Here is a 13120-nt window from a genome sequence, read left to right as displayed (position 1 = left end):
AAGTGAAGTATGTTTGAAGACTAAATAATTAGGAAAGTCATGCATACATGAGCTGATGGCTGACATGATGTCACAGAGCCTTCGGGCTCATTTATTTAACAACAAAAAAATGACAAGTTATTAAAAGATAATCACAAAACTACACACACACACACACACACACACACACACACACACACACACACACACACACACACACACACACACACACACACACACACACACACACACACACACACACACACACATTCATGTGTATGGACCTAACAGAGGACTATAACACTAAACTAACCAAAACAGGACATCTGTTTCTGGTCATTAAAGAAAAACAAAAAGAAAAGAAAAGTTGTTATTCTTACATATACCTTTAAAGCTTTTAAGCACTGTGTGACTTAAAGCTCCTGTGATGTGCTCTTGGGCCTGGTTGAATCTGTCGCCCTCTGTTGGCAAAGTTGGTACCTCTGTTACATTGCTAACACTTATTCGTGGAGCAGATGTAGGAACCATGGAGAGACATAAAGAGTTGAGCTGCTGCATTCTGGATCCTCTGAAAATGTATGAATGTGCATACTGGGAGGCTGGCTAGTAAGAAGTCAACAGGCAAGTTTTTATAATAGCCTGGATTAGGAGCCATGACAAGTAGGACTGGATCTGTTTACTGTGCAAATTGACATGATCCTGGGAAGTGCCAGTGGATTCAAGTCAAGTTTTTCATGGATTGCTAGGCCAGAGAAAAAGTAAGACCCTGATCTGACGCAGTTTCAGGCATCAGAAAGAACAATGTGGAAATGGCTCTCACGTCACTGCTGGTCTTGTTAGCTGTGTGAGAAATTAAAAACACATCAGTATCATTTTCAGGTTGTTTAACCAGATATAAACAACAGAAACTACAATGCTCCCAATGGATATTGTTTTGAAGATTAGGAAAAATGAGAAGAGAGTATTTTTATAGTGAGTGAAGAATGTAACACAAAAAAACACACTTAAACATTCCTTTAGTACCAGTTATGGACTATCAAACAACATGAACCAAATGTGGACCTCTGTTTTTAAGTGAAACAGTATTAAAAAAAAGTTGCTCTTGTAGCCTCTTAGCATGTTATCATAACAATGTTAGAATGTTAGGGTGACACACATATGGGGAGGAGCAAATTTAAGAAAAATGAAAGAAATTATTTAACCAAAATCTGCAAACTCTGTAACTTTTGGCAGCATCATTTATTCTCAGTGATGTTTGAAATGATGTGTCATCAGTTCAGACAGAGATTATCTGTGTGTGTGTGTGTGTGTGTGTGTGTGTGTGTGTGTGTGTGTGTGTGTGTGTGTGTGTGTGTGTGTGTGTGTGTGTGTGTGTGTGTTGATTGACTACATGATAGCTGAAGAATTCATCAAATACTTATTGTCTGATATCATTTGAAGTTTGCTCTGATATGCTGGCAGTCAGCTTAATGTGGCTCGCTTATCAAGCTGTCTTTTGATGACGAGGAGAATTTATTGATTTCACAGCGTGAATCGTTGCATCACTTGCCAAGACAGTGGAAATTACAAAATGTGGCAAGACAGATGACTCAACACGACTCAAAGTTCACAGTCATGCTCAAAGTTCTGTGCTTCAACTGATAAAACCAGTCAAGTGGCAATTTGCAGGTTTTATTTGTCAGTGTTAATGCGTATGGATAACAACACCCTACAGCAGAGCCTGTTTGGAATCAGATTTGTTTTTTTAATGATAAAGATTTAGTTAAACTAAAATTCTTATGGAATCAAATTCATGGAAAGATCAATGCAGGTTTCATCCATTAAGGATCGTGAATGTCTGAACAAAATGTCAGAACAATACGCATTTATCTTTATCAAAAAAGTAATCGTATATTTCATTGATCTATTTTATTCCAACCAAACATGCTGTGAAAAAGTGACATTTAGAACTCAAAGATCAGCCAGCCTCAGCATTCCTCTGTATCACTGTAAACAACTTCATCAGAACAGTTTGGTGCTGACACAATGAAGTCTTATTGATTTAACGGGTGTAACAAAAGGTCATTCTTTATACAGCAATAGCCTTTACTCCAGGAGGAGTGAAAATCTCAACAGCTGAGTTATGAGATGCACAGTAAAAAATGAGGTAATCCATTTGGAGTTTCTGTTGCACACCATTCCTGGCTTCGTTGAAATGCGTGTCACATATTTCTTTCTTTTTAAATTGACAAATATCCCATACAAGCAATAGCATTAAAGCACAGAGGGAAGCATACCTCACATAGACTTAACAAATAGCAGAAACCCTCTCTGCTGCATGATGAATGGTGATTCTGTCTCTGCCTGGGTGTCAGCTCTGGTAAGCAAACGGTTTAATCATTGCTTTTTCTTCAGGGTGACGGAAAAAGAATCACTCTTACTATAGGCTGTGTTTGAGGGAACTTATTGATCCAGAAGTTACCAAAGAAAGTGAAAGGTGAAGATTGGAAATCCCCTGTTAATTTTTTATGACTGAAGCTATTTTAAGCTTAAGTGAAAGTGAAAGGATGTTAAGAAGGGTGCAGCTCTGTGAGGGTCATGATTAGTGTGTACCCTGTGGCCTACTGAGTGACCGAGTATGCTATTGTGCTCAAAATGCTGCACCATGCCCGTGTGGATTGTGAGGAAAGCCTTTGTCTGGGTTACAGTTTCTAAGAGTAACATTCTCCATGACTCCAGGATTCAAGAATCCACATTGGAGCCATATAAGGACATTTGTCTCACACAGATGATGTCATCAACAACTGCAGGGGCTCCCCTTTCACTTGAAGGAATTTACTGTTAAGACAGAGTGGGTGTGTGCGCAGGGCATGCAGACAGATAGTAGTACAGAGTGTTGTGGGTGGCGGTTAATGAAGTGAAAAAACTTGAGGAAGACGAGTGTTGTGCAACAGTCAGAGAAACTGCTAAAGGGGAACTTTGCACAACTACTGCAAACTAAAGGTGAATTTTAGGGAATTGGATGAAAATAAAAGTATTAGCAGCTGTTTGAAAGTATCAGTGTTAGACAGCACTTACAGAGAAGAGGGAGTGGGAGCAGAGAGGAAGAAAACAAGAAAGAGGAAAGCTGCTTCAGTCTAACTGAAGGCTTCCTGGGTCAGCACCATGGGAAAGTCAGGTAAGTGGAAACTGCACTCTGAAGATTTTCACTTTGATTGTAGCAATTTGGCCTGAGTGAGAACTTTGCCTTGTGAAACTTTGAGTTTGTGTGGGTGTGCTTTTACTGTTCATGTTTGTGAACTGGCCTTACTAAGAAAAAAAGGGGTTTAAAGCAGATAAGGATACTGAACTATTGTGGTTGATATTCAGCATGTATTCTCTAATCCCTCGCTGGTTTTCAGCTTGCAGCATGCTGAGTGGATGCTAGCAGATCTGGTAACTGTTGCATTTGTGTTGCTTTTCAATGTGCCTATTGTCTTAGCGCTCAAGTGGTTGTATGACGTATTGAAAGGCCAGTGAGTGATAGGCACCAGGCATCTCAGGGGTTGGGGGTAGAGAGCTACGCTTTCTCCTCCATCATTTGTGAGTTACACTCACAGTCTGAGGTCAGTCTGACTCCAGGTGTTGTTAATTGCTTTAGGGATTTCCTGGTTTGGTTTAGCCTGTTTGAAAGGGCGAGGTAGGGTAGCTTAGGGTAAGGGAGTGTCAGGAAAGGTAAGGGTAGTGAGGTTTGGGAGAAATATTTGCTACATTAAATATTAAAGAGGTTTAAACTGTTTTCACCAGCAATTCATTTTGGGTTTCAATTCATGAAATTAGCAGTTTCTACATTAGCATTTTCAGAACTCAACTGCTAATCTTTCCTACATTATGTGTCATTAAAGTGGAAATACTCCAATTTTTAAATGTGGTTATTCAATTAGATTGGATGTGTTCTTTAATAATTGAATCATGAATTTAAAGAATATAATCATTAAAGGGGTTGCGAGTAGTTGAAAAGTAATCTTGAAAAAGGCTCCCCTCTAGAAATATATGCCTGATCGTAATCCACACTTTAAAATGAGATTTTACAGGTTACAGGTTATTTACAGGTGAGGTTACGTTAGCCCTGCTTGGTTGATGACTGACAGGATATAGCTAACCAGAATTTACTTACATTACACATTACGCTAAATATAGACGCCTACTTAAAGGTGAAGTCAGTGGTCTGGAAGAAAACAAGTGGAGAGGTTTTTGATAAACAACTTTAGACTCACCTCCCCCTTCATACCCCACCCCTGGCTCCAAGCCCAAAAGACGATGGACGTGCATCGTCATGGAAACGACCGTAGAAACTGCCTAGCTGACCACCATGGCGGTGGCCGGACCAGCGAACGCTTGAGGGTCAGTTCGCTACAATCCGTGAAGCCATATTTATTGCTTTGAAAGTAGTAGTAGTATGATGAATTTTAATGGTATTGTAGCAAAAGATATTATAATATTTAGATATATAAATATTTTCCAATCAAAGATGTGCGATGCTCCACATTAGAAAGGCCCAGGTTGTTGAGCTTGCCTTTGAAAGAGACCTGACCCACAGATGTACGACGGAGTGGGAGGACACTGTCCTCAGGAGATTTAGCTGCAACACTCGCCAGCTCCAGCTATTTTAGAGGTATTTCTATCTTTAGCTCACTACTATTGTTTGGGTTTCGTGGTTCTTTGATTGTTGAATGGTGTTTGATGTTCACTCTAATCTTGGTGCGCTAAAGGCGCACGGTTGTGTGCGCACCAGAGGGAGAGAAAAGAGAGGGAGGGACATGGCTTTCATTGTGGTACAGTGCCTTGTATATGTGAATTAGAACTTTACACAATGGTTATGAGTCCAGTAATGAACAAGAATTTGTGCCCCCTGCACCTGTCATAATACCCCCCTGTTTAATTTTGTCTGACGCCAACTCTGGGTTAGCACACTGCTAAGCTCCACGGCTAAGGTAACCCTGACTCGTCAGACAACAGTGGCCACAACTCGACTGCCATAATTGATAACATCACAACAACAGTATATTTTGGCAGATTAGACAATAAGATGAATGCCCGACGGCTGTTTCTGTTATGTGAAGCACCACAAAGCTAATCTTGCTTACCTGTTCAGCAGAAAGACGGCGACATTCGTGTCCGTTTTCTGCTCTTATAATCACGGAGTTCCCTCCACCATTGGAAAGCCACACCAATGTTGACCCGGGTCTTCCCTCTACTATGGTCAAAGACCTTCTTTTTCATTTTATGCTCCTCTGTCCTTTTTCTTTTGGGCTGTTTTTTGGCTATTGCTACTGTTGGTATTGCATTGGTTTCTTACGCTCAGACTTTTTTTAAACATGCTGTCTGTGATGATATCTTGTGGATGGAGAGGAGAAATACGGCGATTTTGACAAATAGTGCAGATTAGACAATCGCTGACTACACCTTTAACCACTGCCACACTGACAGTGTTTGCTTGTTGTCACATTAGCCTACAGATATGTCAAAGCACTGGGCTGCAGATTTTGCTGACAGATAGCCAGCTACAAGCTGTAGCTCTACGAAACTGTACTGATAAGTCCCTTACCTCTGCGTGTGGTATCCAGTATGAAGTTGAACAAAGAAAAGTTTCGATTCCATCTCCATTTAATTCTAAAACAAACACATGCCTCACTATAAGTAATTTATGACAGTGTGTGGAGACTCATGTCCACAAGGTGGTGGGAAATGCAATTAGAACAGATCCTCCTTAGAGCATCTTTAATTCCAAAACACTATAAATGAATCACGATTTGCCAATAAGTTAACTTTCTTGCCCAAAGATTCTGTTTCAATAAGATTACAGAGTGAAGGAAATCATCAACTAAGTGAAAACCAGCACAAAGACTGTTTCTCACATATGAGTTTGTTTGATTTTCATTCACTGTATCTTCATGTTTCATCACAACTTTCTGTCTCTGGATGTCTAACCCTTCCTGCCTCTGCCTTGTGTGTGTCTCCCTCAGCCTCGAAGCAGTTTGCAGATGAGGTGCTGCAGTGCCATAATGAGTACAGGAGGAAGCACCAGGCTCCACCGCTGAAGCACAGCAGCAAGCTGAGCAAAGAGGCAACCCGGTGGGTGAACGCACACACGGATCAAATTAGAAACCTAATTAGTGAGGACCATACACACCAGTCATTGCCGCAGTTCTCTGGTTCACACTGACAGTTCCAGAGTAGCCTATCAAACCAAACAGCTGCAAAGTGTATCACCTCACTGCAGATCTTAGTTTGTTTTCAATGTGATACTTCACTGTGTTGTCTAATTAGTGACATGCTACTAATTAGAGTTAAATGATTAATAAAAAACAAAGACCTTTTTTTTCTGGTGAATGCATAGTGATCATTGCTGTAAGATGCAACTGTCCTTGATGGCTTTTGCATCCCACTTACCTATTATTTTATAAAAACTGAGATATAAATAAACAGTCATTAAATAAGTTAATTACTTTATCAGAATGTCAATGAAAAACAGTCCACACCTCGGATATGAGTATCTTTTAAATACTGTATTACTAAATTAATGCTGCTCAGTAATGATTATGTTGGATGAATGTTGCCTCTATGTTTGTGTCAATTAATGTTTCTTAAAGCACTTTGTAGTTCATAACAAAATCTATGTTACTCTGTGATTGGCAAAAGAGACAAGTAACAGCATCATTTTTCCAAATAATAACACTCATTGGAGCAGAACTTCATCTCTTTTTCCAATAAACACCTGTTACTCGTGTGATGACAGTCACACCTTTAACCATGAGAGTAAATAAAATGACACAATGGCCAGATTCATATAAATAAAGTTTCTGAAGTAGCAGCAATAATCAACATTTCGACCCTTTTAGTTACACTTTTAAATTATGTCACTGTTTCAGGGCAATCTTGTTTAAAAACTAAAAAAAAAACAACGAACAAGCAGAAATGATTTTCCTAAAGATAAAAACTGCAAAATCAACTAGACTTTGGATTTATTGCCGAGGCTCTATAATGTTGTTAACCAGTTTCGATATCAGCCTTAATTCGAAAAGCTCTTTTCAGATTTTCAGCTGTTTTCAGTGCATACACTAGCTATTTACACAAGATACAAACTCTGTGAAGAGGATTTTGCACTGTTTACTTTAAGAGTGAAGGCTTCTGGGAAAGTTACATCTTAAGAGGCGATGAGCACGCAGAGTAGCTAATTTTGTAGCAGAGTTAATACTAGAGAATTTCATTTCATGACTTACTTTTTCTCTGGTGTAGTTATGCTGAGAGTCTGGCCAGCACACGTATCCTGAAACACAGTGTGGAGTCCAGCAGGGGGAGCTGTGGGGAGAACCTGGCATGGGCTTCCTATGACCAATCAGGTACAGTATATACTCTCAAGATAAACATGTTCTCAAACAAGCTGAATGGTATTTTATATGCTTCAGGAATCTATACACAGATCTAATGAGACATTCCCAGCTGTCCCCTTTTGGAGGCAAAAGCCTCCAAAAGGGGACAGCTGGAATCTATTTCCTCTTTACTTTCCCACTGTGTTTGAGACGCCATGACGCATCACAGAAATATGCACAGTACAACATGATTCATAAAAAGTCTCCCACAGTGCAGAAGTGGGTGACAAAAAGAGGAACATTATCAACAACATGTGCCAAAATGACATGTTTAATCTTGCTTTGGTGTCAATCTGATCAGTGCATACAGACACAAGTCTGACTTAGTTGTTCTCTGAGTTAGAGAACAACTAAGGTAGAGTTTACACTTTGTCATGTGAACCTGCAGGGAAGGACGTGACTGACCGCTGGTATGATGAGGTGAAACAGTATAACTTCAACCGTCCTGGATTCTCCTCTGGTACAGGTGAGAATTACCTGAATATGTCTGTTGCTCTTTCACTTGTTGTTTTCTATATTACTATCTCATCATTAGATTTATAAAACGTTTATACTTAAGTTTTTCAACATAGGAATTGAAGATTGTCTATGGGGAGGTATCAGAGGACTAAAAACCTCAAATAAAACAATCAAAAAATAAAACAATAAACATTTAAAGAGAGTAAAACAATTCACATTATAAAAAGGTAAATCAGGTGTAAGGACTGCTAACCTGTCTAAAGACAAACAGAAAGTTCCTCACAGGTGCGATGAAGGATGCTACTCCAACTTGAAAAGTCCAGGTATGAACCTGAAATAATTATTCCACCTTGTTTTGAGAAAGGATTCAAGGCATTTTGCTTGCTTTTTGGCAGATAGACCTAATTGTTGGCTTGACATAAGTTTTATATTAGAGATGTGCATCTAATGCAAAAATACTACTCAACAGTAACCCAGAGTAAAGAGGTGATTTTTTAAAAATAGCATATTTTTGTAGAGATTGCACCCAGAAGTGTCTGACAGCTGCAGAAGTCCCCAGTGATAGGCTTCTGTTCAGACAATTATGTCTGACACCACTCAACCAATCACAGCTCATTCTAACGACAAGCACGCCTTCCCTCTCACTGATCAATACTACGCCTATGCTGCCCACACTCAGCTGCCATAAGTCAAGATTTGCCTCCTCCTATCAAGTCTAAATGTTCTACCCTTGTGGGTAATTTTTGCATTACACTCCTCATGAAGCCAAAGCAGACTGCTTACCCCAGGAGCATGGAACAGCACTAGCTATTTGTGCCAAGTATACCTGTAATTCCATTTGGCAATAAATAGTTGAAATCTATTAAAAAATGTTTTCCCAACTGATATGGCAGCTCAATCAATCCGTACAAGAATGAGATGTAATTAATTGTGACTTCATAAAAAAATATAACTTGATAGAATAATCTTTGATGAAAGGACTCTATGGGAGATTTAAGAAGTGTTGGAAGTCTGATCTGACCCTATGGAGTCAAGGCAGTGGTGGTGGTGGCTGATGACTTTTGGTGATGGGGAGGTGGATGAGAGCCCATAGCATATCTAAAGAAAAGCAGAAAATTGATAGGCTTGCAATGAGAGCATGCCACTGGGTAATTGGATGGAAGACTATGAGTGCTACTTCTGATTAACCACTGACAGCCCCAGAGCATGCAGCTGGGGGAGGCGAGCAAACGAAAGACTGAGAAGAGTGTTGATTTACTGCTGTGTAAGCAAGAATGCACTTCCTGATTGAACTTTCACTGCAGTGACATTTTGTGACAGATTTCAGATGTACTGCAGCCCACCCTCTAGTAGTTGGGGCACATTACCACTGTGGGTTAAAATAATAAATATATTTTTAAACAATGCAATTGCAATAGCAATAAAGAAGTCATTTGAATGATCTGAATTTTGACTACAAACACAATTTTCAGAAATTAAAAGCCAACCTCGTCTGTATCTGGACTTTTGTTGATGCGTCTTCTATGAGATACAGCTTTTGCAGTGTGCATTATCACAAAATGAAAGGTTGTAGATGAAACTGTGTCTTATGTATTATATGTAAGTGATGGGTTGTTCAATCAATTAGGTTGCCAGCAGAAAAGTAGCTTACAGTAGCCTTAATCATGAAGTCCTTTGAAAGTTTATTGGCAACACCTCTGTGATTTGTAAATATAAATTGTGGACTAAATAAATCATGATGTAAGAATTAGCTTCAGTAAGACTATAACTGGCAGACATTTGTAATCAAACACTCGATATCCAAATTAAACATTAACTGCAAAAACAGTTAGCTGATTTATTGAAATTAAAGTACTTTTGATTGTTAAACAGATCTGAATGTTCTAGAAATTTTATGATTTTAAAATGACCCTTTCAGGTTTGCATGTATGCAAAAACATCAACTTGATCATCAGCAGTGAAGAAATATCTTATTTTCTATGTATGACAAAATATATCAAGGACTTAGTTTTTAATTTTGTCCTGTTTTTTTGTCTTATCCATTTTCTCCTCATCGTTTTATCATTTTGATGAATTCATTTCACTTTCTTGGCTTGTTTAATCAGTTCGTCTAGTTTTCTGTGCCTTTTTTTGCAGCCTCACTTTCCCCTGCGTGGCTAAGGTGGTTGTTATTCCTGTGCTTATGTCAGACCTCAATCAGAGTGTCACTTTATGACTCAGTGCTCAGCTGCAGGGAAGCTGGGGGAATCACAGCCTTCATTTACTCCTCAGATCATAACATTTTACTCTGCCTTAATCCCTGCAGATGTTTTAATGGTGTCTAGTGACCTCAGACTCTGTTTAACTTGATTATATACACACTGATGCACACAAAGTTTCCTGGTGGAGAAACTAGAGACAGCGCTCAGGAAGTGAGAGGAATTTACTGTAAATATTTACAGAACTGTTAATTTATTAGCACTTAGCTTGAGTCATAACCTAATAGTCTGTCTCTGTCATTCTTAAAGACATCCTTTATCTTTTAATGCTTTCTTTGCCTTGATTTCCTTTGTTTGTGTGTGTCCTTTTTTTCTCACCATACTAGGTCATTTCACAGCGATGGTGTGGAAAAGCAGCACAAAGCTGGGTGTGGGTAAGGCCACAGCATCAGACGGCTCCTCCTTTGTGGTAGCCAGATACTTCCCAGCTGGGAACATCACAAACCAGGGACACTTTGAGAATAATGTCCTCCCTGCTAAAACCACTACCTAAAGAAGTCTGGATGCACAACTCTTTACTCAAGCCAGGAGGCATTTGTTCAATTTTTCAGAGGAGTCTGAAGTTATCCGCCAGCTCTGACATGCAGGATTCTCAGGAGACCATGCCTTGTACTTGCCTTGTAGAGCTATCTTGTATGGATTTTAAGAGATGAAACACACTCAGCCCTAAAGTCCTACGCTTGTATTTTAAAAACGTCCGTCTGAAGAAACAGTGTTTATAATGGATAAAAGCTTACCGTTTCTCATTACTAACCAAACTCCTCTCTAGTCATTTTAGCTGCCCATGACAGTATTAAATCATTAACACTGGTACTTTCCTTTTTCACAAACTCAAAATGGTTAACTTGTGTATTTGTGTGTGTGTGTGTGTGTGTGTGTGTGTGTGTGTGTGTGTGTGTGTGTGTGTGTGTGTGTGTGTGTCTATTTCAATGAGCACTGGGTCAGTCAAAGTGACAGGTTTAACACACTGATATGTGAGATCATTGCTTGCAATCTGAAGATCTGAAGGTGATTGTTGTCATAGCTGCAGTCAGTGTAATGTGTTTTGATGTGCAACAGGTTTTAAACCATGAAGTTGAAATGTAGGCCTATACGGCAGCTGCTGGCAATCCCCTGTGCCAAATATGCTGTGTGGTGTTATGAGAGAGGTGGTGGGGGACATGAATAAAATGGGATAATGGTACTTTTTTTTTCCTGTGAATCTGATGTAGTGGGAAAATTTGATCATGAAGTCTGACTAATGCAGGAGCAATGAGGACAATGTAGGTTGCTTGAAATGTAAATGACTGATGGCTAACTGAGATTATTTTTTCTAAAGTTGTTATTAAAGGGTTTGGAAACTGACTCTGAAGCTTAAAGTATTACTTTTATAACTGACACTTCAAACACTGCCCCTGAAAAACCTCAAAGCTTTCAAACACGTGGTAGAGCAGCCAGGCGGGTTATGATTTAACCTTGCTTAACTGATCCACTCTTTTGTCCTAGTATTTTCATTTTATGAGATAAAGACTTTAAAGGTCCCATATTATGCTCCTTTTCTGCATTTTAATATTGATCATTGATGTCTTCATTAAATGGTAGTCACATGTTTTGGTCCAAAGAGCCAATAAATCAAGCACAGCAGCATTGTTTCCAGGCTCTCGTAGCCCCTCTGTTCAGAACAGTCTGATTTAGTGGGCGTGACCTTCATATATAAATGAGCCACCGCTGATACCGCCCCGCTCTTCCACGTCACTGCTCCGAGTGCACAATGTTGAGAAAACAGTGAAGCTCGTTCACCGTAACATTACAGGCTAAAACAACAGGCTAACCGCAGCTACAGTTAGCATCCTGAAGCTAACACAGAGACAGGGGGGACACTGAGGAAAAGCTCTTCCATCTGCTCCACAGCACACAGAATTTAAAATACTCACATTTCAAGGATCCGCGGTTTGTTGGCGGATCGTTGGTAATGTGCCTGGATTCAGGACCAGTCTATTCACTAGACCTCTGTTGAACTGTCCAAAGTTGGAAAAGCAGTCAGCCATGAAGTGACTAGCACACACATGCACAGTTTTACTGAGTGTAGCTGGCACATTTCCCTCATGGATGAACTCTAGCCACTTAGACTTGTATTCTTCCAAGATGGGAAGCTTGAGCATGGAACGATGTAGCTGTTTACAGCCAACAACAGCCCAGCACTTCAGCTTTGGCATTCTGAACAGCAGCAGGGTGGGGAGTGGGCGGGGAGGGGGTTAGGGGTATCTGCTCCGGTGGACCAATCAGGTCAGACTTACTCCTGATTGGTCAAAAAAGGGAATCGTTGACGTCGGCAAATCCCCAAAATCCAAACAGCTCGTTTTAGTCAGGATTTTACATTCACAAGCACTACTACGTACAGGTTTTGTCATTAAATGTCACATTTTTTGGGCTGGGAGGAAAGCCAAAGACCCACAAATTTCACTAAAAGACTTAACAAAGTGATTTTTGCAAAATATGGGACCTTTAATAGGGATAGCTTGGGATTCTTGAATTTGTTCTATCCAACTTACATGTCAATGTTAAGTGTTTTGGGATGCTGTTGGCCTCGTGGTATACACAATGGCTTTAGTCCTCATCCCAGCAGTCTTTGGATCGACTCCCAGCATCAGCTGCATGTCTTCTCCTGCTCTGTGCTCTCCACATGTTCTGTCTCCCTTTAGCTATCCCATTCAATAATAGCAAAACACCTAAAATATATGACTGAACTATGGATTCTAGTTCAGCTCGGCTCAGCCCCAGAAACCTGCCACGTGTGTTTCTCTGCCTGGATCACAACTATCAGCTTCAAAGAGACAAATCTGTAGATACAAGAGGACACCAAGGAGCCAGAGTTTATAGAGGATGAAAGAGACTCAACAGATCAAAGGAGAAACAGGAAAACTTTCTGTGCCAACTGGAAACAGGAGAGATCCAAAGTCGGCTGGTTCAGATGTGTAAACTGTTGGTCCATACCCTCAGTGAGAGCTACAGTTGCCAGGTGTGGGACTTTGTGACAAGACTGTTTGAGGACTT

General features: G+C 40.0%; 1 protein-coding gene across 1 annotated transcript; it reads left to right on the top strand.

Annotated features, from left to right (window-relative positions):
- The first annotated feature begins 2694 nt into the window (after window positions 1-2694).
- On the top strand, window positions 2695-12279 carry glipr2l (GLI pathogenesis-related 2, like). The gene is made up of 5 exons (XM_074683890.1): window positions 2695-3136; window positions 5964-6072; window positions 7237-7340; window positions 7759-7836; window positions 10414-12279. The coding sequence occupies exons 1-5, from the start codon at window positions 3124-3126 to the stop codon at window positions 10578-10580; spliced, it is 471 nt and encodes a 156-aa protein (XP_074539991.1). The 5' UTR covers window positions 2695-3123; the 3' UTR covers window positions 10581-12279.
- Window positions 12280-13120: the final 841 nt, after the last annotated feature.

This window comes from Halichoeres trimaculatus, unplaced genomic scaffold (genome assembly GCF_033239565.1).
Source record: "Halichoeres trimaculatus isolate MK-OKI-2021-1 unplaced genomic scaffold, fHalTri1.1 fHalTri1_scaffold_12, whole genome shotgun sequence".
Lineage (NCBI taxonomy): Eukaryota > Metazoa > Chordata > Actinopteri > Labriformes > Labridae > Halichoeres > Halichoeres trimaculatus.
The sequence above is the reverse complement of the archived record's forward strand: the minus strand, read 5'-3'. Positions and strand labels throughout refer to the sequence as shown.